General features: G+C 43.3%; 2 protein-coding genes and 1 non-coding gene across 5 annotated transcripts in view; 1 reads left to right on the forward strand and 2 right to left on the reverse strand.

Moving 5' to 3' along the window:
- ZCWPW1 (zinc finger CW-type and PWWP domain containing 1) lies at positions 1 to 23,083 on the forward strand. 3 transcript variants are annotated; one of them, XM_012104552.5, is made up of 17 exons: positions 1 to 156; positions 7,814 to 7,875; positions 8,623 to 8,873; positions 9,353 to 9,431; positions 10,277 to 10,370; positions 10,663 to 10,820; positions 11,019 to 11,138; positions 15,721 to 15,837; positions 16,565 to 16,685; positions 17,517 to 17,592; positions 18,003 to 18,107; positions 19,288 to 19,371; positions 19,978 to 20,044; positions 20,455 to 20,555; positions 21,383 to 21,443; positions 21,887 to 22,042; positions 22,612 to 23,083. In XM_012104552.5, the coding sequence occupies exons 2-17, from the start codon at positions 7,848 to 7,850 to the stop codon at positions 22,914 to 22,916; spliced, it is 1,923 nt and encodes a 640-aa protein (XP_011959942.2). In that variant the 5' UTR covers positions 1 to 156; positions 7,814 to 7,847; the 3' UTR covers positions 22,917 to 23,083. The 3 variants fall into 3 exon arrangements, with proteins under 3 accessions (XP_011959942.2, XP_014959722.2, XP_042096161.1); XM_015104236.4 differs by having other exon boundaries at positions 7,817 to 7,875; XM_042240227.2 differs by lacking the exon at positions 1 to 156 and adding an exon at positions 1,221 to 1,796.
- On the reverse strand, positions 15,215 to 15,321 carry LOC114110688 (U6 spliceosomal RNA). Its single transcript, XR_003586931.1, has one exon. It is a non-coding gene; the product is annotated as a U6 spliceosomal RNA (small nuclear RNA).
- The window catches only part of PILRA (paired immunoglobin like type 2 receptor alpha), a 16,191-nt gene continuing 11,079 nt past the window's right edge, over positions 22,230 to 27,341 (reverse strand). Inside the window, exons 4-7 of the mRNA XM_027962035.2 lie at positions 25,494 to 25,524; positions 24,416 to 24,465; positions 24,160 to 24,191; positions 22,230 to 23,986 (exon numbers count right to left, since the gene is read on the reverse strand). Coding sequence (XP_027817836.1) covers positions 23,843 to 23,986; positions 24,160 to 24,191; positions 24,416 to 24,465; positions 25,494 to 25,524 — 257 coding nt within the window. The 3' untranslated portion in view covers positions 22,230 to 23,842. The remainder of the gene's footprint in view (positions 23,987 to 24,159; positions 24,192 to 24,415; positions 24,466 to 25,493; positions 25,525 to 27,341) is intronic.

A 27,341-nucleotide genomic window follows, 5' to 3' on the forward strand; every position in this document is an offset into this window, starting at 1 on the left:
AGCCCTGCGAGCACGCCGCCGGAGGAGGTGGAGCTTGCGAGTGGCCTCGCGCCTATCCTTGTTGGCGGGAAAACTGGTTGGAGGTTCGCGCGGCTGGTGGAGTCGCTGCAGTAACTCTGTCTGCTCCTCACCCTTAGAGCCTCTACGCACCAGAAGGTAGTTGGTGTTTTTCCGCTTGCACCTGAAGGTTCTAGGCTTGGCCAGTCTTGGCACCTGTCGCCTGAGGAAAAGTTTTCTCCTCAGGGTGATGGCTAGCTCTTATCCCTCTCCTCAGAATCTCTAGCCGCAGACTTGCTCCAAAGAGAAAACCAGAACTAAGTCAGTATTACGGTGCGCGATGTCGAGCTGAGCGAGAATGAGGATCCTGGTGTCTCCTCGTGTTGAGGGTGGGAATGGGGAGGGGGAGCTGAGGGGAAATTGTCTCATGGAGGGTGTTTCTTGATGGTGAGGAGAGGTTAGAGAGCCACTGTTTTACCCTTAGAGGAGTCATGGACTTCTGGCTCTGTGGTACCTCCGGTCTGAATTGCTGTGCTTTTAAGAGAGAATTGGTGAGGAAAGAGGAAAAATGTGGGTGTCTCCAAGTTCTTCCCTCTGGTTTGAAAAGTGAGATTAGGCCTTTTATTGTTCCAAATCTGAGCACTCTGTGAGGGGAAATGGTGCAGTGGTCTGGGAGTTCATGGGCATGGCCCCTTGGAAAGCAACACAGAATGGCTAGTTTGAGGTTGGCATTATTCCGGGCACCTGTGGAAGCTTTTCAGCGGTTAGATAGAAAGGGTCTGAACCAAGATCAGGGTACTAAAGAGTCTGTCTTGGTGATAATTGACCATGTCTCTCTGCTTCCTTGCACTCTCTGAACTTAAAGCTTTAGTCACCATTAATTTGAAGATTCCGTAAAAGGTTTTACTTAAAGTAGTTACGACAGTAAATGTCTTGTTTCATTGATAAGTCGTGTCAGACTCTTTTGCAACCCCATGAACTGTAGTCTGCCAGGATTTCCCCGGCAAGGATACTGGAGTGGGTTGCCATTTCCATTTCCAGGGGATCTTCCCGACCCTGGGATCAACTCACCTCACCTGCATTGGCAGGTGGGTTCTTTACCACTGAGCCACCAGGGAAGCCCCAAATGTCTTGTTAGGCAGCCTAGTATGGGTAATAAGGGTAGCTGGGATCAGTTTTTTTCCTTCTGTCTTGTTAAAAGTTTAGAATCATGCTTGCTGAGCGCACATGAGAGAAGGAAGGTGGAAAGAACAAACTTATTGATGGAGGCATGAAAATGAGAAGAAATCTACGTACCATTAGACATTAAGACAAAAAGAAATCAAACTCCAGCTTAAAGGAGAGTTAAAATATAGTCTTTATCTTATTTATTTATTGTTTTTTGGAGAGTTATATTTTATTTGGTGGACATTCTGAGGAACTCAAGCCTGGGAGGCAGCATCTTAGGTAACCCTGAGAAAAGTGCTTCCTCTGAAAATATAATCTTTATTTATTTTACAATATATATATTTACTTGTTTTGATCATTGCCTAACTACTCCCACTAGAATGTCAGCTCAGTGAGAATAGAAATTTGATCTTTTTTCCTTCTCAAAATATAGTTTTTAAATACAATTTTTTGAGGCTCACAGAGTCTGTGTTAGAGGGCAATTCTAAAGGGCTTATTTTTGTTCTCTTAGACCAAGGATTCCAGGGACAATATAAAGAGGGAGTAACTGGATCCTTGGGAGAAATTTGTGAACACATTCCGAGTGGAAGGAGGAGGATTAAGGCTTTTTGAAAAATACTGACAAGACTGAAGTAAGTTACTTAGCTAAGTCAGCTCTCAAACATTTTGGTCTGGGAATCCCTTTATTTTTAAATTAAATTTACTTATTTATTTGTGTCTGTTCTGGATCTCCATTGCTGCTCAGGCTTTTCGCTAGTAGTGGTGAGCAGGGGCTACTCTCTAGTTGTGTGTGGGCTTCTCACCGTGATGGCTTCTCTTGTTGTGGAGCAGAGGCTCCATAGTTGTGGTGCAAATGCTTAGTTGGTCTTCAGCATTTGGGATCTTCCAGGATCAAGGATTGAACCTTAGTCTCCTGCATTGGTGGGCAGATTCTTTACCATTGAGCCACCAGGAAAGCACTGGAATCCTTTTTATTTAAGTTATGTTTTAAAAGGTTTTTTTGGTGGTTGTTGTTTGCCTGCACGGGGTCTTGGTTTCTGCACGTGGGCTTTCTCTAGTTGGGGCAGCAGGAACTGCTCTCCGGTTGCCGTGCATGTGCTTCTCTTTGCGGTGGCTTTGTGTTGCAGAACGTGGGCTCTAGGGCACATGGGCTTCAGTAGTTGTAGCTCTTGGCCTCTAGAGCATGTGCTCAGTAGCTGTGGTGTATGGGCTTAGCTGTCCCACAGCATGCATGCAGGTCAGGGATCTTCCCTGACCAGGGATCAATCCTGTGTCCTCTGCATTGGCAAGCAGATTCTTACCCACTGGACCTCTAGAGAAGTCCTCTGAGAATCCTTTTATACTCTTAAAATTTTTGAAGGACTCCAAAGATTGGTTTATATCTCTTTACCTGTGCATTGATACTTAAGTATTAGAAATTAAACTGAGAAAAATTAATCAATTTATTAATTTAAAAATGATGATAGTAAACCATTTGCATAATGTTAGTGTAGATAACACTTAAATGAAAATATAATTTCCTAAGTGAAAGAAAATTTAATATGAAGAATGGTGTTATTTTACATTTCTGCAAATCTCATGTCTGGCTTAATAGAAAACAGCTGGATTTTCATCTGTTTCTGAATTCAGTGTGTTTTGATATCTTGTTTTGGTTGAAGAATATGAGAAAATCTAACACAGATAAGTAGTTGGAGATCTGCTGAGCTAGGTGATTTCATCTTCTAATCAGTGTGATGATTTTTGGTGTTCTAAATGAAAGAAAAGTATCTTTTGGAACACCTCATTCACCTTCCCTTGGGTCCCTTTATTACTTCTAAGTCATTTCCCCCTCCTTATTTGCCTTTCTTTCTTATGTCAGTTGAGGAGTTAGGATCTGGTTATGGAAGTTCTTTTACTTTGACATTTAAATTTGAAGCTTTATTGGATTTTTTTCCCAATATTTTTCATCTAAAGTAAGAAAAGAGAAACTAAAATCTCAAATGTTATTCCTGGGTTTAGAGCCCCCAGTCATTTTGTAGCTAACCAGGTAAAAGTTGGTGGTATTTTGTATATTTATTAACTATCTTTAAATTTGTCTTTCTCTCTCTGAAATGAATTTCAGTATTCGTTACTGTGGAAGAAAATACTTCATCTGAAACAGAGGAGCAGAAATTTGTCAGACAGTGACTTCCAAACTTTCTCTTCTCTATTGATCAGAATAGAGATTTTCTTTAAAAGTAATGTTCTTCATCACACCCTCACTCTGCATGCATGCTCAATCGTGTCTGACTCTTTGGGACCCTATGGACTGTACCCTGGCAGGCTTCTCAGTCTATGGAATTATCTGGGCAAGAACACTAGAATGGGTTGCCATTTTCTTCTCCAAGGGATCTTCCTGATCCAGGGATCGAACCCACATCTCCTTTTTCTCCTGCATTGCAGGCAGATTCTTTACTGTTTGAGCCATAAGGGAAGCTTATACATTTACTGCTGCTGCTGCTGCTGCTGCTGCTGCTGCTGCTGCTAAGTCACTTCAGTCGTATCCGACTCTGTGCGACCCTGACCCTGGGATTCTCCAGGCAAGAATGCTGGAGTGGGTTGCCATTTCCTTCTCCAATGCATGAAAGTGAAGTCGCCCAGTCCTGTCCGACTCTTAGCGACCCCATGGTCTGCAGCCTACCAGGATCCTCCATCCATGGGATTTTCCAGCCAAGAGTACTGGAGTGGGGTGCCATTGCTATACATTTACTACATCTTATTAACTTAACAGTGATCCACAATTTTATCTAGTTGGTTGGGGCTTCAGTAACACACTTTGGCCTAGAGAGGTCAGTATAGGTTTAGATAATGATTTAAACTTAACTCGGAAAAATTTTGCCTCTTGAGGTTGATCAAAATACTCTTTTTAAAATTTTATTTTAAAAATAGAGTTTAAAAGTCACTTTGAAATGGCAGTCTATGTATAAAATACCAGAGTTACACAAGACGCTACAGTAGAGAGCTCGTTTCCACTCTCAGCTACCTGTTTCCTCTCCACTGAGACATTTTTGTCAATTTCTTGTGTATTCTTCCAGAGATAGTTAAAGGATACTCAAACATATTGTATAGATGAAAATTTTTTAAAAATCAAATTTTGTCATCTCAAGTACACTAAATTCATTTTGCTTTCCTCGTTCAGTACAGTTTTGTAATTCTGATTATCTTCATAGGGACTTCTCATGGTCATTTTTGGAATTTTAGAGTCTGGGAGAAGATATGTTTGTCATTTATTATTATTATTATTCCCTTTGTGGCCTAATTTTATACAGTTTGTACCTTCTATTTAGGGTTATCATAAAGAAAGAGACCAGTTTGCTGTAGTGATTCTCCCCCAATTTCCTACTTGCTTTTTCTTTCATTGTCAAATAAGTTTGGGAGTTGGTGGTGAAACATTAAAATGGAAACCGTGATAAAATGTGCTTCTTAAATTGGGCTTTCCTGGTGGCTCAGATGGTAAAGAATCTGCCTGCAATGCAGGAGACCCGGGTTCGATCCCTGAGTTGGGAAGATCCCCTGGAGGAGGGCATGGCAACCCACCCCAGGATTCTTGCCTAGAGAATTTCATGGACAGAGGAGCCTGACGGGCTATGGTCCATGGGGTCACAAATAGTGGGACACAACTGAGCAACTAATACACACTAGACGAGTATAAACGGAAAGGAATTACTGCAAACCAGCACATATCAATTATTTGCGTTTATGGAATTAAGTATTTTTCTTAAAATACCAAAAAATTTAAAAAAGACATTATATTCAGCCATGCTGTGGCCACACTAAGTCAAGTCCCCAGTAACTTTTGAATTCATCTTGGAATCTGGAGGGTGGAATCCTACACCCTGAACAACTGAGTGTTTACGTTGGCCATTTGAGGGTCATAAAATTTTCAGCCCCTTTAGAGAGAAAAATATACGAACCCAAAGATCCATTTTATGCAACTTTTGGATCTCTCTCTTTTTTATTACTACTTATTCATTTTCTTTGTTTCTTTGTCTTTGTTGTCTCTAGTGTAATGAGCGGGGGCTACTCTCTAGATGTGGTGCACAGGCTTCTCATTGTAGCGGCTTTTCTTGTTGCAGAGCACAGGCTCAAGGTGCCGGGGCTGCAGTAGTTGCAGCGCGTGGGCTCAGCGGCCGTAGCGCCCGTGCTCTGGAGCACAGGCACGATAGTCCTGGCACCTGGGCTTAATCGCTCCATGGCATGTGGGATCTTCCCAGGTAAGGGATTAAACTGATTTCTCCTGCATTGGCAGGCAGATTCTTTACCACTGTGCCACCTGGGAAACCTCTTGGATCTCTTTATAGTGGGAGGTAGCAGAGTTAAAGGATTGAGTTTCAGGTCCAAGGCCTTCAAAGTACTCAAAATCAACAGCCAGAAATCAGATCACTGAGAAGAATAGATATGTTATTAGAATTTAGAAGCCAGAGACCTGGATTCATCTTACTCTACCATGTATTAACACTGAGGTTTTGGCAGACCACAGCTGGGTAGAAATAATATCAGTAGTGGAAAGTGAGACTGGAAAATGTATAAATTCTTGGAACATCATAAGATGAGTCTTGGCACCGTGCTGGGTCACAAATGACATACAGCTAGAGATATTAATCTCTTCAGCCTTTGGTGTGGCTGGAGGCCTCCCTCTCTCATTCCTCGGTTGTCTATAGCTGTGAGCAGAGTACTAGAACACTGTTTCAGTGTTTACTTTTAGTGTATGCTTTACCTGTGTGCTGTGATGTTAAAATGGGTGTGAAGCACTGAACTGCTGAACTAGACTCCTGGGATGTACTATAGCGCAGTTCATGATGCAAACATAGATCAGACAGATTCTAATCCTGATTTTACCATTTATCAGCTACTTAATATCTCTGACTCCCTCTCAGTGCCAATTTCCCCAAGTGTAAAATGGCATCAATCTCAGATTTATTGGGAGAATTAAATGAGATGACATATTCAAAGATTATAGTCGGTGCCCGATAAATGTATTTATTATTAGTCACAATTTTGGTAGCAGTAATGAAACATACTGATGTTGTATAGAACATATCTGAGTAGATAGCTACAGATAAACTATGGATATAGAATGAATATGCTAGATTCTTATTACTAGCTTCTCTGGAGACCTCTGTGTTCAGTCACTAAGTTGTGTTTGACTTTTTGTGACCCCCATGGACTGCAGCATGCGAGGCCTCCCTGTCTTTCACTATCTCCCGGAGTTTGGTCAAATTCATGTCCATTGAGTCAGTGATGCTATCCAAATATCTCATCCTCTGCCACCTCTTCTCCTTTTGCCTTCAACTTTCCCAGCATCAGTCTTTTCCAGTGAGTTCGCTCTTCACATCAAGTGGCCAAAGTATTGGTGCTTCAGCATCAGTCCTTCCAATGAATATTCAGGGTGGGTTTCCTTTAGGATTGACTGGTTAGATCTCTTGCTGTCCAAGGGACTCTCAAGAGTCTTCTCCAACACCACAGTTCAAAAACATCTGCTGGTTACTAAATATTTCTGAGCCAGAAAATTAATAATTTTCTGAATAAAAATTATTAATACAAGAATCTAGCACATTGGGAAATTTATTGGACTAGAAGATCTAAGTAAAAGAAAGATAATACATTATAGTGATGTTAAAAAGGGGGTTCTCTATGCGTAGGGATGTCTGAAATAGGTAAGTGAGTCTATAGTGTATTTGTTTTGAGTATTTAGAAGAACCTTGTGAAAGGTTATTGCTCTGAAAAAAAAATCTCACTGTTTAACTCCAGGACTGTCTACACTCTAATGCACTACTCTACTGCTACTTTTATTTTTAGCTGTTAAAAACACATCTTGTTTTAATAAGAGGCACCAAATGGGGTTGCTTATGCTAAGCCCCCTATCACTAAACCAAGACAATTTAATTACAGTTTTGACTCTCAGAAATGGAATCTTAAACCAGGCAGTCAGGAATTGCCTGATCAGCACTAGTTGGGTAATCTGCCTGATAGACCCTTAAAGGAAAGTAACCTTGTATAACCAATTTGCTTTTTTCTTTTACTTTCTTTCTTTTTTTTTGCCTAGTATTACATCTGTGTTCCTTATCTCTTCTGCCTGTAAAAGTGTTTAATTTTGTATAGCTCCTTGGAGCTCCTATCCATCTGGTAGATTCGATGCTGCCCAATTCATGAGTTGTTGAATAAAGCCAATAAGATCCTCAAAATTTACTCAGTTGAATTTTGTGTGTGTGTGGTTTTTTTTTTTTTTTTTAACAAATCACTACCACTATCTTTTCCACCTACCTATAAGTGCCTACCTCATGTTGGACATAGTTCTGAACACTTAAAACACTAAGGATTGTTGCTAATCTTTAAAACAACTTTCATTATCCTCCAGCATTTAATTGGCACTGCCCAGGAGTATGATTGTAGTCAATAAGGCAGAAAATGTAGGCTAGGCATCCTAGGCAAAGAGACCCTGAACCCAAGAAGGCAAGAAGAGGAGAAAGTTTAAAACCATGTTTGATCAGTACTCTGTGTGTGTGTGTGTGTGTGTGTGTGTATATAACTGAACCACTTTGCTGTGTAGCAGAAATTAACATTATAAATCAACTATGCTTCAATAAATAAATTTTGTTCATCAGAGCATAAGAGTTCGTTTCTTTTTCAGCAGAGGCATAAAGAAAGTGTAGCTTCTGAGCTGAATGATGCCAACCTTGGAGAGTAAAGAAAGTGAGTCAAGAGTCATTTTCCTGTTCTTTCTCAGTCTTAGGTTGTCTGGACGCCTTTCCCACCAAAGGGAAGCTCAGTTCATACGTATTTCATATTCACTTTGTTAAAGTTACTGCTTTTCTAGTCACTTTGAGTGAAATGTATTTGACTTAGAACAGTCTTACTCAAGAAATGTATGAACTTGTAGGAAGAGAAGAGCCATTTAAATATTTATAAATAACTTTGAATGTGGTGATAGATACAAAATATTATGGAATCTCCGAAGAAAGATACATTTCTTATGTCCGGGATTTCTTATGCCCGGGAGGATCAGTACAATTTTCATTGCATCCTTTGTAGATTTTAACTAATTTTTTAAAAATTTCCTCTAATTTCCCATAATCCTTTGTGCAAAGTTTTTAAAAGCAAATTTTAAAAATTTCATATTTGAATATTTCCATTTTCCGCATACTTTTGTTTATCACTTTTGAATTACTCAGTGGTTCCTAAACCTGGAAGTGCATCTGAATAGCCTTATAAAATTACAGATTATTGGGTCTCACTTCAGACTACTTCGTCAGAATCTTAGGGCAGGGGTGAGAAGGTGGGGGCCTGGGGAAGTTTGGTAAGGAGAGGCCTAGGAATCTGAATTTGTTAAAAGGTCTCTCCAGATAATTCTGATATTGTCCGTCAGTGTGCAATGTTTGGCAATTTCTGTGTTAGATTCCATGTTTCACAAATTACATTTGATGACAAAATTTCTTTCAGAATGTGGGAAAGGACCAAAAAATACCTTTGCCCCGCCTGCACAAAAATTGCATAGCCTGATGCCCTATAACCTTAACTCATCAAAGGAGGAGATACCGGAGATCAGTTCCCCACAGGCAGAGGTCAGGCCAAGCCTGCTAAAGGCCGGGTTAGAGAAGAAGAAGGAGAAAACAACCACAGAGAATGGCCCAGGCAGTGGCCAGGAGATACAAGGAAAGGCTCAAGACAGCAAGAACACAAAGAAAGAAAAGGTAAAAATCAAAAGGATGGCTGCAGTGGGATAATTTCTCTTGTCATCCAGCCTGGGCAAACAAGATCTTTCCATTTCAGAAGACATTTAAATATTTATAACATAAATTTGAATGTAGAAAATATCACAGGGGAGATTCATCCTATAGTTTCAGTGTTTTTTTTCTTGTGTGGGGGTGTCTATTTTCTTCTCAAAGAGGTAAAAAATGTTTTAATGAAAGCATTTAGCAGGGAATACTGGGCAAGTAGGGGCTGAGGTGGGATGTAGGTGAGAGTAGAAGTAGAGACTTTATCAGTGTTTTCCTTTTCTTTGACTTCTTACTCCCAGGCGATCTGTGATAGAATTTATGGCATCTTTAGGTTGACTTCATGCTCTCAGTTTTGTGAACTTGCTGCCTCATCCAAAGGAGGCTTCCTCCTTCCTAGAGAGGAGAAGTGGGGAAAGACGAGAAGTTTTCCTCCCCTACCTGTCTCTCTGCAGGAAAAATCAACTCTTACTGACGCTGAATTTGAGGAGATTGTCCAGATTGTGCTACGGAAGTCCTTCCAGGAGTGCTTGGGTATGGCTTTAGTGAAAGATAGAGTTTCAGTTAGGTAAAGAAATTACCTGAAGGGTGGAGTTAGTTAATTGATTCTCTCCTTCTCTCCATCTTTCTACATAAGGAAATATTAGATGAGACTTCAAAATAGTTCTAAATACTCATCTTTTATCAACAGGACTATAGTTAAACCATCTTAAGACAAAAGGTATAGACTTTTAGAAAATTAGATTACATTGACTTCAGAATATAAATATACCCTCATCTAGATTTTTAAAAGTAACTTAAATTTATTTTTATATGTTTACAATTTTCATAGAAAAGATAAATTTTTTTTCCCCAGATTTGAAGACCTTAGTTTCCATTTCTTGTATATTTCTATTTCCAATACTGTTTTAACATCTGCTCAGGAATTTTATTTTTAGAATAAGAAACTCTGTAGTATAGGCCCTGAAGCCTTTCTCCGTAAGGTCTTGAGGCTAAGGACAGTGGTTTGACATTTTCAGCTTTTCTTAGGTATACTTCCACTTCTAGAGAAAGCTTGAGGGACAAATGATATAAAAGACGATACCTAAAGTTTCTGTTATGTACACAAAATTAACGTTACCTGACTATCCTAGAATAGGCAAATCCATCTGGAAAAGCTTTCAGAAAGATACAGATTTGTGGTTTTTCCTGAGAATTAAAAAACTTGAAAGTTCTATGGTATGGCAAAAGTCTAAAGGTAAGTTCTTCCAGGCAACTGATGGGAGATATGTTAATGAAAGGTTACAGTTTGGAAATAATGGAGTAGTTATTTTCTTTGGTTGCTTCTCTGCTTATAGTATTTTGTTTTGGGAGGATGGAATATAGCCTTGATTTTTCAGAGACTTCCTGTACCCAGCCTACAAGATGTACCCAATTAGACAAGGAACCAGGAATTGCTTCTTCTAATACTTCTGATAATAATAATGCTGATGGGTAAGTTTATCCCAGTGTGGCAAATTGATCACAGGGTAGACTTTACTGATAAATGATTATCCATCTATCTGTCTTTCTATCTAGATGTTTTTCACATCTTGGTAGATTTCTCTCATCTCAGGAAAGATACTTGAACTGGGAAAATAGGCCAGTAAATGAATAAAATGACCCCAGGAGGCCATGGAGAACTTGCAAGTCTTCTGTCCTCCTAACTTTTACCCTTGGGTTTTTTCAAAAGAGGGGTACTACAAATTGCCCTTTTCTATCTTTTAATTAAAAATCTTATTTGCAGAGACAGAGTAGTGGTACCTCCTATTCTAGAGATTTCAGCCTCTCAGGAAGATGGAATAATCCCTGAGATAAAGATATCTAAGCCAGGCCAGCCAGATTCTGCATCCTCTGAGAAGAAATTCAATAAACTCTCCTTAAGCAAAAGAAAGAAGGAAGCTCGTAAGTATAATCCGATATACTTTGACATCTCAAGTACTTATTCCATGAAATTGGGGAATAGGACAATGGGCATACTGAAAATTTTTAGCCCAAGACTTAAAACTAATGAACTGTGATTCTTCTTCCTTCTTTTACTATCTACAAATATTCTCTTCATCTCCTAACCCTATGATGTTTTTCTTTTATCTTCCCATAAAGATGAGAAAATGGAGAAAGACCAAAGTGAACATGAACACAGACAGGATGACCAACATAAGAAGACTATCCAGGATCATTCCCAGAACGGGGACCAACAAAAGGGAGAAGGAAATGGTTTTGGTAAGTTCAGCCATGGTTTGACAAACCTACTTGAACTTGAAAATTGGAGGTGGAGGAGATGGGTAACGACCAGTTAGGATGTTAGGGCAAATTCTTCAGACTATAGTTTATTTCACACAGCTACTTGTTAAGAGGATATAGTGCTGAGGAAGAGAGAGAGCTATTTCATTCATTCAGTTATTCAGTCATATAATCCATAGTTGTTGGAGGAAGTTTATTTTTTGGCAGTGCTTATGGGTTGAATTGTGATTTTAGTGAATGTGTAGGCCTCTTACCATCAGTGAACCACTCTTCCTGTTTTTTTACAGTTGTCAAGGAGAGATGGGTACTCCTGGAGTAGGTAGTAGAAAGGGAATATCCAGTAAATAAAATTTGCTTTAAGTTTTGTCAAGGGAAGGAAAACAATGTCCTGAGAGGAAATGGTAGAGATCTAATTAAGATAGGGTCAGTCAGAGAATGCATTTGGAAGAAAATATGTTTAAGCTGAAACCTATAGCAAGAGTTAGCTAACTAAAGTGTGTAGGAGAAAGTTTTAGATAAGGTGAAGTTTGGCTTACTCTGGATACCAACAGAAACCTGGTATAACTGGGATTCAGAGAGCAAGGGAAGCAAGGCTGCAAAGTGGCTCTAGATAAATGTAACTGTTATAGCCACTCGTTCTGGGAAACAAACTCAGAAGGACAGTGCAGATAATGGAGTGCAGTTTATTACACCAGCAGGTCCAAGGCAGAGTCTCCCCTTAGCCAAGGACCCTGACCAGTTTTTGTGAAAACCTTATATACCCTAAGTGTACGTGCACAAACCCACCTCCCTAAATTCCCTGAAACTAGTCTGAACAAAGGAAAAGAAAGATACAATCAAAGTTAACTCTGATTCATATGCCTTAGGCCTAAGTAGTTAACAGTGGACAATTATCAATAGGCCTGTGGTCATACCCCAGTAAACAATAGAATGTATGATTCTATTCCGTTCCACAGTTAATTAGGGGAAGGAGAGTCTAGGTATGAGCCCTGGGGCTCTTCCTTCCAGGGGCTTGGTTTTCCAGTTGGTATGTCATTTCCATAGATACTGGGCGTATAGCTCAAAGTTCACAGTCCAGCCCAAGATGGAGTCCTGTTTCAAGATGGAGCCTGTTCTGTCTGTTTCCTCCTTCATAAGGAGGTAGCAGTGGCTAGCTCAAAGACCATGTTACAAAGTGAGAATTTCATCTTAAGTATAGTGGGAAGTCCCTGGTGGGTTTTAACCAGGGAAGTGAACATCCTCAAATTGATGTTTTAAGCAGATCCTTTTGGTGATTAATTGGAGAATGGAGTATGAGAAGCCAAGAGTAAACCATTTAAGTTAGTGATAGGATTAAATATTTTGGTGGCTTGGATTAGGATGATGAAGGAGATGAAAAGCAAATGGTTTTAAGATGTTTTGGAGATAAGGTTGTCAGAACTTGATGATGAATTGAATATTGGAAAGTGAGAGAGAAGAGGGTTTGAGCAGTTGTGTGAAAGGAGCGGGTGAACAGCAGTTCTGTAGGATGAGATCAAGAATCTGGGTTTGGACTCATTGGGTTTGAGATTGTTGTGAGACCTCCAAATAGAGATGTCAAAGAGCAAGGTGGCTATAGGAGCTGGGAGCTCAGAACAGAGGCCACTGGCATACATTTCTGTGTTGTCAGGTATGAAAATGGGTTTCAGACGGAGGGTATGAGTGAGCTGACCTCCGGAGAAGTGCGGCATGGGAGTGAAGACCCATGATTAGGCTTTGGGACTCCAGTTTAGAGACTGGACAGAGAATGAGGTGAACCCAATTTGGAGACTGAGGAGGGAGTTACCAGAAAAATGAGAGGGGAGGGGGGAAAAGGGAGAATGAGAGATAATAGAACCCAAGGAAGCTAGTGTTTCAAAAATTAGCAGTCAACTGAAATGCTCTTGACCTGTGTGTCTGTGACATCAGCCTTCATTAACACAGAGCCACACGTGAACTTCAGTTTTCTAACACATCTTCTCTTCTGAGTTCTTGGAAAGGAAACTTTAAGGAACTGTATGTCTTTAAAACTGTCATAGAAATTTCATCCTAAACCATAAATACCTAGTTTTATAGCATTAGGATGATTTTTTTCCCCACTCATTTCCTCATGAATATTTATATTTTTATAACCACCATTTATTTTCTGGATCTCTGTTCTCTTTTATGCTCCCTGGCCCTTTCTCCCACTCTCTTTTCTAGCCTTGCCAGGTCACCTCTGTAAACATCTACAACTGTCAGTGGCAACTCATTTCAAACTAATACATCATTCCCAACCAGTACTTAATTATTCAAAATAACTGAGAAAGTGATCCATAATATGAGATATTTTGAAAGGACCCAAATGTAAGTCATCTACTTTGCTGAGGGATGATTTTGGTGGGATGGAGGGCATCCCTTACGTTTCAGCATTTAAGGTAAACTGTCAGTGGGAGAGTGAACTTACTAGAGAAACATATTGGTTGGTGTCGTTAACTGAATATATGGTGTACCTGGTCAGTGATTTTCTCTAGCAAAGCTCAGTTGAACAAGTGTAGGCACAGAAAAAGAGTGGGTTCATTCAGAATTGTGTTTGCCAGCTGAGTCGGGGGAAGGACAGGGAAAGGGAGTTGATGTCTGCAAGAGAATCTAAGGAAATCAAATGTGCGTGACTACAGAATAAAGAAAAGAGGTTGCTACTAGTTGAGAGGAAGGTGGGGCCAGTGGATTGGAGATCTAGATAAAGTGAAAGTTGCCATGAGTTCTTGGAGCAGGGTGGAAGGATGGGGCATTTTTATCAGAGAAGAGTTTAGATAAGTGATTCAGGGGAGTGTGCAGTCCCTGCAGATGACTGGGGGGGGGGCATGCAAGATGGGAGTGGGTTCCTGAGGTGAAGGGCGGGCATGCAAGATGGGAGTGGGTTCCTGAGGTGAAGGGCTACTGAGGTGGCATGGAGGAGAAGGTATGGGGTGCTTTTACATTACCCTTGTGGATATATGGTAATCTATGAGGGCAGGAGGCAGAGAGAAGGAAAAGACTGAACCAGGTAGCAGCATTGTCATTGCAAGGGAGATGAGAGGGCAGTGTAATCTCATGGCCTGGACCTTAAGGGAGGGAGTGTTTTTACAGAATGGAGGATAGTAATGGTCTGCAAGTGTCACTGGGCAGAAAGGGTGATGCTGACCCCACTTTCTGGCCTGGGGGATGTGAGAAGGACAGCCTCTGCTTAGAGGGCTGCCTGGGTCAGGTGGGGTTGGGTTGGGGCAGCATCACCAGATTTCTGTATCACCAGATTTCAAAAAGGAGGCAGAGCTTCAGAGAACAGGTTGAAGATATGTGGATTTTAGTTGCTCTTGCCTGGAATTCCAAAGAATAGTAATTTCATTTTCATTTCCAAAGAATATAGTAGAGTTTGGGAGGGAGAAAGGGCTGTGTGGAGCTTTGGGTCAACCTAGAAGATGTGGGGTAGAGAAAAGTGGGGATGAGAGTTTGGAATGTAATGGATAAAAAGAGTGTTTGGCCTTTGAGCAGGGCCTGAAGTAAATAGTTGATTGAGATACGATAGGCTTAAACCTGTCTTTTGGTGAGGGGTGAACTCAGAGCTCTTGGTCCCGAAGGCTGCAACTTGGTGATTTGGTGACAGGTTTATTCAAATAGGACAGGTTAGTTCAAATAGGAACTCTGGATGCTGTGCACAAAAGAGATGCTGGTTAGTCCTTCAGAAGAACCTTTTTTGTTTTTTAATTATTTTGTTATTGAAGGATAATTGCTTTACAGAATTTTGCTGTTTCCTGTCAGACCTCAACATGAATCATCCATAGGTATACGTATATCCCCACCCTTTTAAAACTTCTTCCAATCTCCCTCCCCATCCCACCCATCTAGGTTGATACAGAGCCCCTGTTTGAGTTTCCTGAGCCATACAGCAAATTCCCATATATATGGTAATGTAAGTTTCCATGTTACTCTTTCCATACATCTCGCCCTCTCCTCCCCTCTCCCCATGTCCATAAATCTATTCTCTATGTCTGTTTCTCCATTGTGGTCCTGTAAATAAATTCTTCAGTACCATTTTTCTAAAAAATATGGAACGCTTCACGAATTTGCGTGTCATCCTCGCGCAGGGGCTATGCTAATCTTCTCTGTATCGCTCCAATTTTAGTCTGTGTGCTGCCGAAGCAAGCACAGTCCTTCAGGAGAACTTTTTAGTGGTGACATGCCAGCCGGGAAATGAGGCAGTAGCCCAAAAGATGCCAGGCAGCCTTTTAAAGAAATGTCAATACACGAAACACTCCTTTCTGCCCTGGGGAAGAAGAGATGATAGCATGGTTCAGGAAAAAGGCTGAGATGCGAGACCTGGGTTCCACGTTCAGCTTTGCCACCAATTTAGACTGATCTTTAGCAGTCAATTATCCCCTCCGAGCTTTTGGTTTTACTGTTTGTAAGTCAGGGCTTGAACAAGTTGATCTCTAGGGCTGTGTGATTCTTGCAGAGGTGGTGGTGGCAGGGAGTATATTGATTTTAAATTGAAGAAGGAAGAACATATTTTTTGAGTCTCTTATTTCAGGTTTCTTTGCTGTGACAGGTCAGTGTCTAGTCTGGGTCCAGTGTTCCTCCCCACACTGTGAGAAATGGAGGCGGCTGCGTGGGAACATTGACCCCTCAGTCCTCCCAGATAATTGGTCCTGCGACCAGAACACAGGTAAAATGGAAATTTCTTTTCAGTTTTTATGTTCCTTTCTTTCTTTCCCTGCTTTCAACCTTTAGATTAAATATGACAAAAGTATAGTTATAACTCCAGGGGCCCTTGTAGTTAGCATTTGGGGAGAGGCGGGGATCTTGCTGTCTTTTCAAAATGAATTCGGCATAAAGGGATAGAGGAAGACACTCTGAAGAGTAGGGAGGGTCCTGGAATCTAAACAATTGTTCTGAGTAAATTCCATCTTTTTCTGCATTGGTTTGACCCTATTAGTCTGACTAGACTTTTGGTATTGGGTTGGTATGGGATATATGAGGAAAAGCCAGTGAGAGAGATTCAGTAGCTTAGAATTCTAGAATGTTTGAAACTACTTAAAAAAGATTATAAAGATCTAGTCTAGCCCAACTATTTTACAGATGAGAAAACAGAATATTGGAGAAATTATCTTCATGATGTTACACAGATGGAAGCAGGGTCAGACATGTGGGATGTAGGTGGAAATTTGGGATCTCTTTCTACGGAACACAAAGAGCCAACACTCCTGCTTCTCCTAGCTGTAGCTGCATTTCCTTCATGAGCCTTTATTTATTCTCCAGGCCCATCTCCCAGGTGTCCTTTTGGTCCTACCTGCTGCATGTAACAATTTCTTCTTGACCTCTCCTCTGCCCTCATCCAGATTTTCACCTCATGAGGCTCTTTCTTTCCCTGCACTCCTCCTCTCTTTTGGCAGACTTGCAGTATAATCGCTGTGATATCCCTGAGGAGACCTGGACTGGTCATGAAAGTGATGTGGCCTATGCCTCCTACATCCCAGGATCCATCATCTGGGCCAAGCAATACGGCTACCCCTGGTAGGGTGCCATGGTAGAGTCAGAGCATCCTTCATAAACTTGAGAGTGGTAGCTTCAGGCAGAGAGGGAAGAAAATGAAAGGGATTTATAATGGAAATGTTACCTGCCTTAGAAAGAGCATGGGTGAGGGAGAATATAAAGTACTAATCTTGGAGGCTTTGAAAGAGTGATTTCTAGAGATTTCACGGTGGACGTGGTGTCTCCCTGGGGAAAAGGGCCAGCCAGTTCTGCCCTGAATGGATAGAAAGAGATGAGTGGCTCTAAGATATTTTTATAGACATTAGGAAAGGAGAGATATACAAAGTAAAGAGAAAAGGGAAGGGTGGAAGAGTTTCTTTGGAGATGTCCCAAGTCAGAAGATTTTTGTTCTCAGGGTTGCCAGGAGGCCTAGAAGATAAGATGTTTTTTAGTAGGAAGATTCTGAGCTTCTGTGTACATTGATGGAAGTTACCTCAGTCATTTGGTAGTGGCCACTGTGGAGGGATGACAGAGGGGTCTATTTGGGGGATCCTTTATTTGCAAAACGTACTGTCCTTTTGTGGGCTAAGTCATTTCAGTTGTGTCCTGACTCTTTGCAACCCTATGGACTATAGCCCTCTGTACATGGGATTCTCCAGGCAAGAATACTGGAGTAGGTTGCCATGCCCTCCTCCACAGGATCTTCCCAACCCAGGGGTCAAACCCAGGTCTCCCGCATTGCAGGTGGATTCTTTACCATCTGAGACACAAGGGAAGCCCAGTGCCCTTTTATATACATGTATATTGATGAGTTTGTGTTCTGTTCATCTAACCCCTTCTCTTCCATCCCCTACATCTGTCTGTCTTCTCCAGGTGGCCAGGCATGGTAGAACCTGATCCTGACCTGGGGGAATATTTTCTTTTTGCTTCTCATCTTGATTCCCTGCCGGTGAGTTTTCCTGGTTCAGGGTGGGTAGGTGCTCAGGGCAAAGTGATGAACAAATCCATCCTAATAGATATACAGAGATAGAAATACAGACATAGCCAGCAGACACAAGCAGAAACAGATTCTTAGCTAGAGTGACAAATGGATATAGAAACAAACAAATATCTAATTAAATATTTATTAATTACTAGGACATTTGTGATTTTGACAAATAGGCTTTGGTTAGGATATCTGAGGTCAGGATGGAAGAACAATGGAGTGAGGTGGGATAGATGGGTCAGGCTTAAAGGAACAGACGAGGCCCAGCACTTCCTTCCTTGTGAATTCTCAGCTCTTCTCCTGCCTTTTCCTGGCTAGTGGGTCAGAGCAAGAAGAAGGACAAGAGGCTGTAACAAAGCTATCTTTTATTACAGTCCAAGTACCATGTGACATTTTTTGGAGAAACAGTCTCTCGTGCTTGGATCCCAGTCAACATGCTAAAGAACTTCCAGGAGCTGACCCTGGAGCTAAGTGGAGTGGTGAGCAACCTTCAGGGGTCAGTTGTGATATAGGGAACTTGAGAAACAAAATCTTCCCTTTATTAAATGTGACTTTTCCTGGAGGAAGCTGTGCCAGGAGGAAGTCGCGTGTCTGACCAAGTATGCCAGGATAAGGTTATTCATGAGGAACACTTCTTTCTACCATGTTTGCAGCAGGAAAATGATTTTTCTTTTCATTCCCTGTTTGCAGATGAAGGGGCTTCATGAAGACCATGGTTTTCTGCAGGTTAGCCAAAGCAAGTGTGATAGAAATGAAGGCACAGATTAACTCAGGGTTTCTCAGTCTCAACACTGTTGACATTTTGGGTCAGATAGTTTTCTATTATGAGGGGCTGTCCTAGGCATTATAGGATATTTAGCAGCATCCATGGGCTCTAATGGCACCTAGCCAGTAGTAGCCCTCACCCTAGTTGTGACAACCTAAAAATTGTCTCTAGACATTGTCAAATGTCTTCTGGGAGAAAAATGAAGTCTCCCCTGGTTGAGAACCACTGATGTAACTAAATGATATTTCCTCCTGGAATTCTCCAGGCAAGAATACTGGAGTGGGTGGCCATTCTCTTCTCCAGGGGATCTTCCCAGCCCAGGAATTGAATCCAGGCCTCCTGCATTGCAGGCAGATTCTTTACAATCTGAGCCACCAGGGAAGCCCAAGAATACTGGAGTGTGTTGCCTATCCCTTCTCCAAGGGGTCTTTCCAACTTAGGAATTGAACCAGTGTCTCCTGCATTGAGGCAGATTCTTTACCCGCTGAGCTACCAGGGAAGCCCGTAATCATTTTGGGCCTTACTAGCGAGGCCCAGGAGCTCAGGGACCTTAGATAATCAGGCCGTGAGTATTAAATCAAGCAGCTGGATGTGAAGAAACTTGTGAGAAGCTTAAAAGTACAGTCATCTGAACTCCTTTAATTTTGCCTTTACAAATTTCCATGGGCTTTACTTTGAGAGGATGCCAAAATGTTGGTTGAAAATATTGCTAGAAATTGATGAAAGGTTTGTTTGGGTACAAGGGAGGATTGTGTTTCTGAGCTCAAAAGATAAAGAATAGGAGTATCATATCAATACCAGTAGAAATAAATGTAAAGATAATGTCTGGTGAGTAACAGTATGTTGGAGTCACTTCCCTAATGTTTATCACTGACTCTAATCTTTCATTTCAGAGAAAGTGCAAGAATAAGGACTGCAGCCAGAAACTGGGGGTAGCCCTGATAATGGCTCAAAAGGCAGAGCAGATCAGTATTCAGGTGGGAAAGTTTAGATCACACCCCTCCTTCTTTTTGGGACTTGGGATGCAAAACAAGTCATACAGTCCCTCCTGTAGAAAACTGGCTCTCCTTCCCTCTTACACAGTCTTAGTTCTAGAACTAGTCTTTTCTTCCCAGGCCAAGTTCCTTTGACTCTTTAAACCATCCATTCTTTTCCCTACCCTTGGACAAATGGAATTTTTTCTCTGTCCAAACAGAGACAGTTTGTGGTAGAGGGAATCCCACTACCCTGTTTAACTTCAAGTCTCAGGTGTATGTACCTTATTCTGTGGAGTTAGTTTTTACCTTCAAATCCTGCCTTTGGGTAGGGGGTGGAGAATAATAGACAGTTAATTTCCTCTTCCCAGTTATTAACTGAATTGTAAACAAACTGTAAAAAAGAAGTTATAATAATATTGTATAATGTTATAGCATACTATGGTAGTTAAGCTCTCCAAAAATTTAGATAAAGCTAAATGTGAAGTTTCAAGTGAAAATGGTGTGGAATATGAATACAAACTCTATAACTAGAAACCTTGAAGACAGGGGACAAAACTAGCCCCTGGGAGACTAGTGGATGATGCTTTTGTTTCTTGGTTCCCTCAGGAGCGGGTTAACTTGTTTGGTTTCTGGAGCCGATACAGTGGACCTGACAATAATGGGGAAGAAAAAGGTAGGATAAATAGGAGGCTCAGGACCAGAGAGGGAGGGAAGGGATTCCTTCATGAGGGCAGCTACTGAAGCTTTTATTTTATATCCAGTGCCATCAACCTAGTTCGGATTCTATAATAGGAGGCTTTACATAAATGCCATTGAGCAAATGTCTGGGATGGATGGATGGACACATGGGTAGAGAGAGGAATGGAGAAAAAAGGGAGTAGGGAGGGAGGGTGCATGTTGACTAGTGATAGGACTTGGAAGAGGGTAGAACCATGATAATCTGACATCAGATTTTATGGAGAAAATATGACTTGGATATGAAAGACAGAGTTTGAAGATTGATTTTCTGGGATCAGTTCCACTAACTCATCACCTGTTTTGTTGGATAAATTATTTAGCCTTTCCTTCCTATTCCTGTTTTAGACTTATCGCTCTCTGGGACTAGCAGCTTAGATTCCTGCTTGGAGAAAGAAGAGAAAGAGCCAGAGTTGGAGGAGGATGAAGAGGAGGAACAAGATAAAGCAGTAAGATTGATCTTGGGGATTCCTTTGAGGAGATAGCTGTAGGGCATCTGGTTAGCATGGATTTGTATTTTCTAAGGAACTGTCCTGTCCCTACATCAGGGTAGCCCTGATGGGCTGGTTTTCTCTCTTAGGACTCTTCAGGGAAGAAGAGCCTCCTCTGTCCTCAGTTATTCTCTCTAATACCTCATATCTCTAGGAACTTATTTTTTGATGATAATCTCATTTCCTACTATAGTTCTTTGGTTCTTACTGGAGCAATTTTACAGAATAGCAGGTTGCCTCTCTTTACTTTCTTCCCTGTGTGGACACTTAGGATATTCATTATTTTATTTCCTTAGTCTCTTTTCAGGCATATGAAATGTAGATATTTTTCATCTTTAAAGACTTTTTAAAAGCAGTCTTCGGTTTACAGGAGAATTGAGAAGAATGTACAGAGAGTTTCCATGTGCCTCCTGCCCCCACGCATGTATAGCCTCCCCTGTTAGCAACAGCGTCCACCAGAGTGGTACATTTGTTTACAGTTGATGAACCTATTCAGTACATTGACACATCATAATCACGCAAAGTCCATCGTTTTCATTAGGACTTCCTCCTGGTGGTGTATATTCTATGGACTTGGACAAATGTGTAGCGACATGTATCCATCACTATGGTATCATATACTGGTACCCAATAACTTGCTGGGATTTTGACTGAAGTTAGATCAATTCTGTAGATCAAACTGGGAAGAATTAGCATCTGGAACTTAAGTACACCCATCATTTCTGTAGCATCCTACTCTATTAAATCACAATTATATGACTTCATTTATATTTTATTTTTCTCAGGATCCAACTTTGCTTAATCCCAAGCCAGCCAAAATTCAAACAAAAAAACCCAAGGCAAGAGGTAAGCAGGATAATTGGAAACGAGACATGTGTTCCTGTTAAGGCAGGGAAGAAGCAGAAAGTGCAAGGGGTCTGCAGGTGGCTGGGCCTTACTGACCTCTCAGCTCCAGAATCTGAGAAAATGGGCAAGACTCATGCTAATATGGTCAGGGAATCTGTAGCTTCTCACTTCTGTGAGTTGAATTACAAAATCTTAGGTTAAAGGTGGAATGAATATTTTAAATTTTTGGCCAAGAAGGATGACTTCATGGAGAAGGCAGGTTTTGAGGTGAACTATAAAGAGAAGACCCAGGGAGAAAGAAAAGAAATCTTTAGGGGAAAAGAAAGGAACCAGAAGGACTCACTAGATTGAAAATGAGCAGAAGACCCAGGGCAGAGACTAAATGCTTGGAGTTTGTGGACCCTAACCACACTGTCACTCAGAAATAAACCAATGTCCTTCAGGATTGGGGGTTGGGAGTGATGCCGGAGCAGATGAACGAGATGGGACCCTGAAAAGGAGAACAACAAAGAGAACTCTGTTAAACGAACCTGCACCTCCACCTGTGCCCATAATGGGAAGGAAAAAAGGGCATGGAAATTCAGGACCTGAGCAGCCGGGTAAGACCCAGACTTGGGGGCTGTGGGGAGTGAGGCTCACATCTGCAGCTTTCCTCCTGTGATCGTTCCTTAAAACTTCCACAGCTTTTCATTACTTTGGAAAAAACAGAACAAAACAAAAAAACACAAAAGTTTGGCCAAAAGGGTGTCATCTAAATTGCAGAACACAACACACACTGTAGAAACATTTTATGGTTATTATCTGATTTTATTCAGGGACATAACAGGGATACAAGAATGGTAAGGAGGTGAGAAGTAACATTTATTGATATTTTTGTGGGCTGGCTGGATAGATACTTCTATACTCGTTCCCTTAAGTTCTTTCAGTGTCTCTATCACTGGATATCTGCCATTTTAAAGATAAGGAGACTGAGGTTCAAAGGGTTTAAAGTTTTCTTGAGGTCCATGGATCCAAGTCTTTCTGATTCCAAACCCCATTTTCTTTCTATAAAGAAAAGTCATCTTTTCCCAGAGATTGTTTTGGAAATAGAAGGTTTAGGAGTTGGACTTACACGAGGTAAGGACAGATGACCCGATAAGACTCTCAGTTTTGTCACTTTTTCATTTAGACCCTAAGAAAAAATTCAAAGCTCCCCAAAGCAAGGCCCCAGGAAGCAGCCTGTCTGAAGAAAAAGAAGCTAGACTAGTGCCAGAAGTCCTGACCCCACCAGCTCCTCGTGGGGCCTGTCGTGTTGCTGGGGAAGAAGGGCCTGAACCCCAGGATGCTGGAAGTGTCCCTTCTGACGATGGAGCCTCCAGTGACCTGGATCTGGACCAGCTCATGGAAGATGTTGGAGAAGAGCTGGAGCAGAGGGAGGAGCCGCAGCACAGAGTGGACACGGGGGAGCTCGCTGTGGCCTTCTGTGAGGAATAGCTGTGGACTTGTGCCTCCTGCCTGCTCTCTCACGCCTTCCCGGGTCAAGAGCCTCTCGGAGGATCCCTAAGAAGCTGATAAGTGTTGGGGTTGTTCATTGGCTGTGAGGTGACCTGGCTAAAGTCAGAGTTGTGCAGTTCATGTTAATAAACCAGGCTGCTGGTTTCCTTGGTTTGGTTTGTCTGTAACTGCTTGCTCAGTTTTGGCTTCTTCTCCTCCATGTCACTGGGCACATGGTGCCTTCTGGTGGGAGACCTGTCAGTATAGGGATCTGGGAAGGCGATGACGCCTGAGTCCTGGAGGAGGACATCGAGAGGGCAGGTCTGGGTTCACAACCTGCCTCAGCCACTTACTAGCAGCATGGCCTTGGGAAAAGCGCTGTGGCCATTCTGGTTCTTATCCTCTCAGATGGTGCATCCAGTGCCATATAGGGTGATTGATGATGCTGAAATGCGGCCATGCATGTAAAGCATGAACACGACACATGCTAGTTATTATCCTGAGGAAAGTAGAAGGGCTAGATTAGGGGGACAGACCTTGGGTTCCAGATTGATTACCAGCGTTTGGGGATTTATTTGTCTCTGGCCTGAGGCAGTCGCTGAACAGAAGTACTAGGGGACGGATCTGGGTGTGAGCTAGCTATCATGGTTCATTTTTTTTAACTTCTGGAAAGACAGAAGTTGAGGGTGACATCAGCTTTCTCCTTAGATGTGTTGAGGGAAATTGTACAGGTAGTTTTATTTCTGTGGTGAAAGGCTGGGAAGTTGAAGAGGGAATTGGAGCGGTGCTTCTGTGGTTCTCGCGTCCTTGGTGGCCGTCAGCACCTGCCGGTTTCTGAGTGATCTGTGTGTGGCCAGGGTGATTGTGGGGAACTGAGATCCCTGTGCGCAGCTGACTTGAAGGAGGTCCTCACTCAGTCCCACTGCTTAGGTCTTTAAGACAGAGTATAGGGTCTCTTCCTGGGGGCCCCCATGGGGAGGGGCCAAGGGAGGCGCTGCCACTGCTGGTGAGTTTAACCTAGAGAGGGTGAGGGAGGCATAGAGGACTCCGCCGCCGCCACCACCATCATCCTGGGGGAGAAGGGAAAGGGGAGGGGGTGAGACAGTTGAAGAGGGAGAGTCCCATCTCAGAGCCACAGTCCCACAGCTGATGCCCTGACTACACCACAGGCCCTCTATTCTTCCACCCCCTGCTTCTCCAGACTTCCTTCTCATCCTTTCAGGCCCTAATCTGCACTGCTTACCTTGGCATCCGGCTTGGGGTCTACATGTTGTCCTAGAAAAAATCAACATGTGCCAGGATCAGGTGACCAGGCAGCCAGGGTAGAGAAATGGGCAGGGGCTCCAGCAGTGAGGTCATCTCTAGGTCAGGACCAGGGTCTCAGGGGAGGGTGGGTGAGGCAGGGGAGAGAGGATGCTGAGGGCACCTGTGTGGGGTGGGGGTGTGGGGAGGAGAAGGAAGACCCAGGTGAGAGTGGGGATGGTGGCGGCAGGACTTACCTTTATTCCCGGTGTTCTCGTAATTCTCTTCCATGTTTTTGAAGGACTCCCTGAGTGGGAACAGGAGGGCAGTGATGTGTCAGAGTCTGGGCAGAAAAGAGCTACCACCTGCCTCGGGCTGCTCCTCTCACTGGAGGCTCTGTGACCTGCCTGGTCACACTCGGAGATGAAGGCAGAGGTTTGAGGCTCTCAGACGGAGGCTGTCTGGACGGGGATGAGGGGCTGTTTGCAGTGTAGCCCTGTCCCTGAGAGCTGACTGGGGTGGACTCTTGCAGAGAAGCGGCTTTACTGAGGGGAGGAGGGAGAAGAAGCAGGAGGGGGTGCCCGCCCTCTGCGGCAGCGCCTGGGTCCAAACCAGAGCGTGAGAACCAGGGAGCTTCTCTCTGGTCCCCTGGGTGGTGTTCAGGCCTTGGTCCCTGAGGAAATGCCATCTGGGGAGGGGTCCCGGGAGGACACTGTCAAGAGTCAGGAAGGCAAGAAAGGAGGGAGGGGCTGTGAGAAGGAAAAGCCTGGATGTGGCAGAGAGGATGAGAAAGGAAAGCGGTGGGCGGTGAGGAGGGTGAGAGGAAAGGAAGAGGAGCCGGGGCCAGAGGAGAGGGAGCCAGGCTGGGGGCCGCGAGGGAAGCCGCTCTGAGGAGAGACAGGGCGGAGCAGCCAGAGGCCCCGTGTCACAGGGCAAAGGACAGACTGGACGAGGAGCAAGAAAGGGGACAGAGCGTGGAGCAGGTGGGTGTGTTCTGGAAGGACGGTGTTCAAGGGGGAGACAAACCAGGATGAACAGAGGGAGAGGCTGAGACCTGGGGATGGAAAGAGGAAATGCGGGTGCCAGAGACAGACAAAGGGAGACGTTCTGGGAGAGAGTCAGAGAAAGTGCTGGGCCACGGCTCTGACCGTTTAAGGATCAGGAGCCTCAGGAAGTGAAGAGCCTGGCCTGTGGAGACTTGGGGGGATGTGGATGGAGGCCCAGGAGGGGAGGCCCGTGAAAGGCTCCCTGGTGCTGCGCTCGCTCCAGAGGAAACTTCTTGCTCATAAAATAGCACCACCCCCCACCCCCCCATACTGGAGGACAAGCGCTCACCTGGCTGGGGTCCTGGCTTCAGTCTGCACACCTGCAGGAGGACCAACAGCGAGTCACTGTGCTGTCCATGGAGGCCTGCCTCCTCCCTGCCTCTCTGCCTGGTCCCCTCCCTGGGAAGGGCCTGGGACTCAGAGCCGCCACCCTGCAGGCACCCTGAGGCTGCCCGCACCTGTCCTGCCTTGTCTTCACCATCAGTCAGGAGAGCAGCTCTTCCTGCACCCAGAGCCCCGTCACCTTCTGAACAGGTTGGACTTATCCACCTCCCCCAACTCTAGTGACCTCAGGTCCACTCAGTCACATCCTGGACTTTTTTTTTTCCACTGGGACTAAGAACTCTGACATAGTAAACACTGGTATCATTTTTATATTTCAAAATTCCTTCCGGCTCTCTTCGGTCATCATCCCTCGGTACCTGTGCGTGACCTTGCTGCACTCCTGTGCTGATGATCCACTCTCTCAGGTTACCCAAGCCGCCTGCTGAGCCCTCTCCTCTCCACCTGTGCCCTCTAACGGGCTCCCGGACCCCCTGGGGCCCCCTGTGCTTCTGCCACACTTGCTGACACGTCTCCAATCCTGGCTCTGCCCTGGGGCAGAGGATGCTGTTTGTTTGCCCCATATCCATTCCCTTCTTATTCAGTTACAGAATGTTGATTTTATTTGGAGTGTCAGGGTATGCCCCCTACTACAGGCAGATGTGGACCTATGGTGAAACCTAGCTGATGATATGTTAATATAAGGGGAAGTTGTGGATAGAATTTTTCAGCTCAGTTCAGTTGCTCAGTCATGTCCGAGTCTTTGCAACCCCATGGACTGAAGCACACCAGGCTTCCCTGTCCATCACCAACTCTTGGACCCTACTTAAACTCATGTCCATCACGTTGGTGATGCCATCCAACCATCTCATCCTCTGTCCTCCCTTTCTCCTCCCACCTTCAATTTTTCCCAGCATCAGGGCCTTTTCCAGTGAGTCAGTTCTTTGCATCAGGTGGCCAAAGTATTGGAGTTTCAGCTTCAGCATCAGTCCTTCCAATGAATATTCAGGACTGATTTCCTTTAGGATGGATCTCCTTGCAGTCCAAGGGACTCTCAAGAGTCTTCTCCAACACCACGGTTCAAGAGCATCAGTTCTTCGGTGCTCAGCTTTATAGTCCAACTCTCACATCCATACATGACTACTGGAAGAACCATAGCTTTGACTAGATGGACCTTTGTTGGTAAAGCAATGTCTCTGCTTTTTAATATGCTGTCGAAGTTTGTCATAGCTAGTCTTCCAAGGAGTAAGCGTCTTAATTTCATGGCTGCAGGAATTTTAGGAAGACTCTTTAAAAGGAGGACAGACAGCTGGAGAATAGTCTTTTTGTCTTTTCCTCCTATGCCCTGCTTCCTGTTTAGACTCACAAATCTGGCATCCTAGCAGCTGTCTTGCACATAAAGCAACCTTCAGGATAGAAGTCAGTATCCAGGACAGTGAGTAGACTCAGTGTCTTAGTATCCTCTGCTTTCTGCCTCCAGATCCTTTTAGATGAGAGGGAAAAAAATCCCCTCTGTGTTATTTGCCCACTGTTATTTCTGTTCTCTGATGCTAGCAGCTGAACACAACTATTTTTTTTTTTTTTGGCCATGGCACAACTTATAGGATCTTACCCCCCTGATCAGGGATTGAACCCAGGCCCTAGGCAGTGAAAGCGCAGAGTCCTAACCACTGGACCACCAGGGAACATGGATTTTAATCAGTAATTTCTAAAGGTTTTAGTTGAATACTGCTGAAAAAGACCACAATCAAATACAATGATGCTCATACAGATTCACGGCCTCTCATCTGAATTGATCATCAAATACCATTGCATT

Source organism: Ovis aries, chromosome 24 (genome assembly GCF_016772045.2).
Source record: "Ovis aries strain OAR_USU_Benz2616 breed Rambouillet chromosome 24, ARS-UI_Ramb_v3.0, whole genome shotgun sequence".
Lineage (NCBI taxonomy): Eukaryota > Metazoa > Chordata > Mammalia > Artiodactyla > Bovidae > Ovis > Ovis aries.

Excerpts from the sequence above, each read along its gene's own strand:
- ZCWPW1 (XM_012104552.5), top strand. The coding sequence starts at position 7,848 with ATGATGCCAACCTTGGAGAGTAAAGAAA. Across the intron at positions 9,432-10,276 it reads GTCCTTCCAGGAGTGCTTGG|AGACTTCCTGTACCCAGCCT; the intron begins GTATGGCTTTAG and ends TTGATTTTTCAG. Across the intron at positions 20,556-21,382 it reads AGGAGGAACAAGATAAAGCA|GATCCAACTTTGCTTAATCC; the intron begins GTAAGATTGATC and ends TATTTTTCTCAG.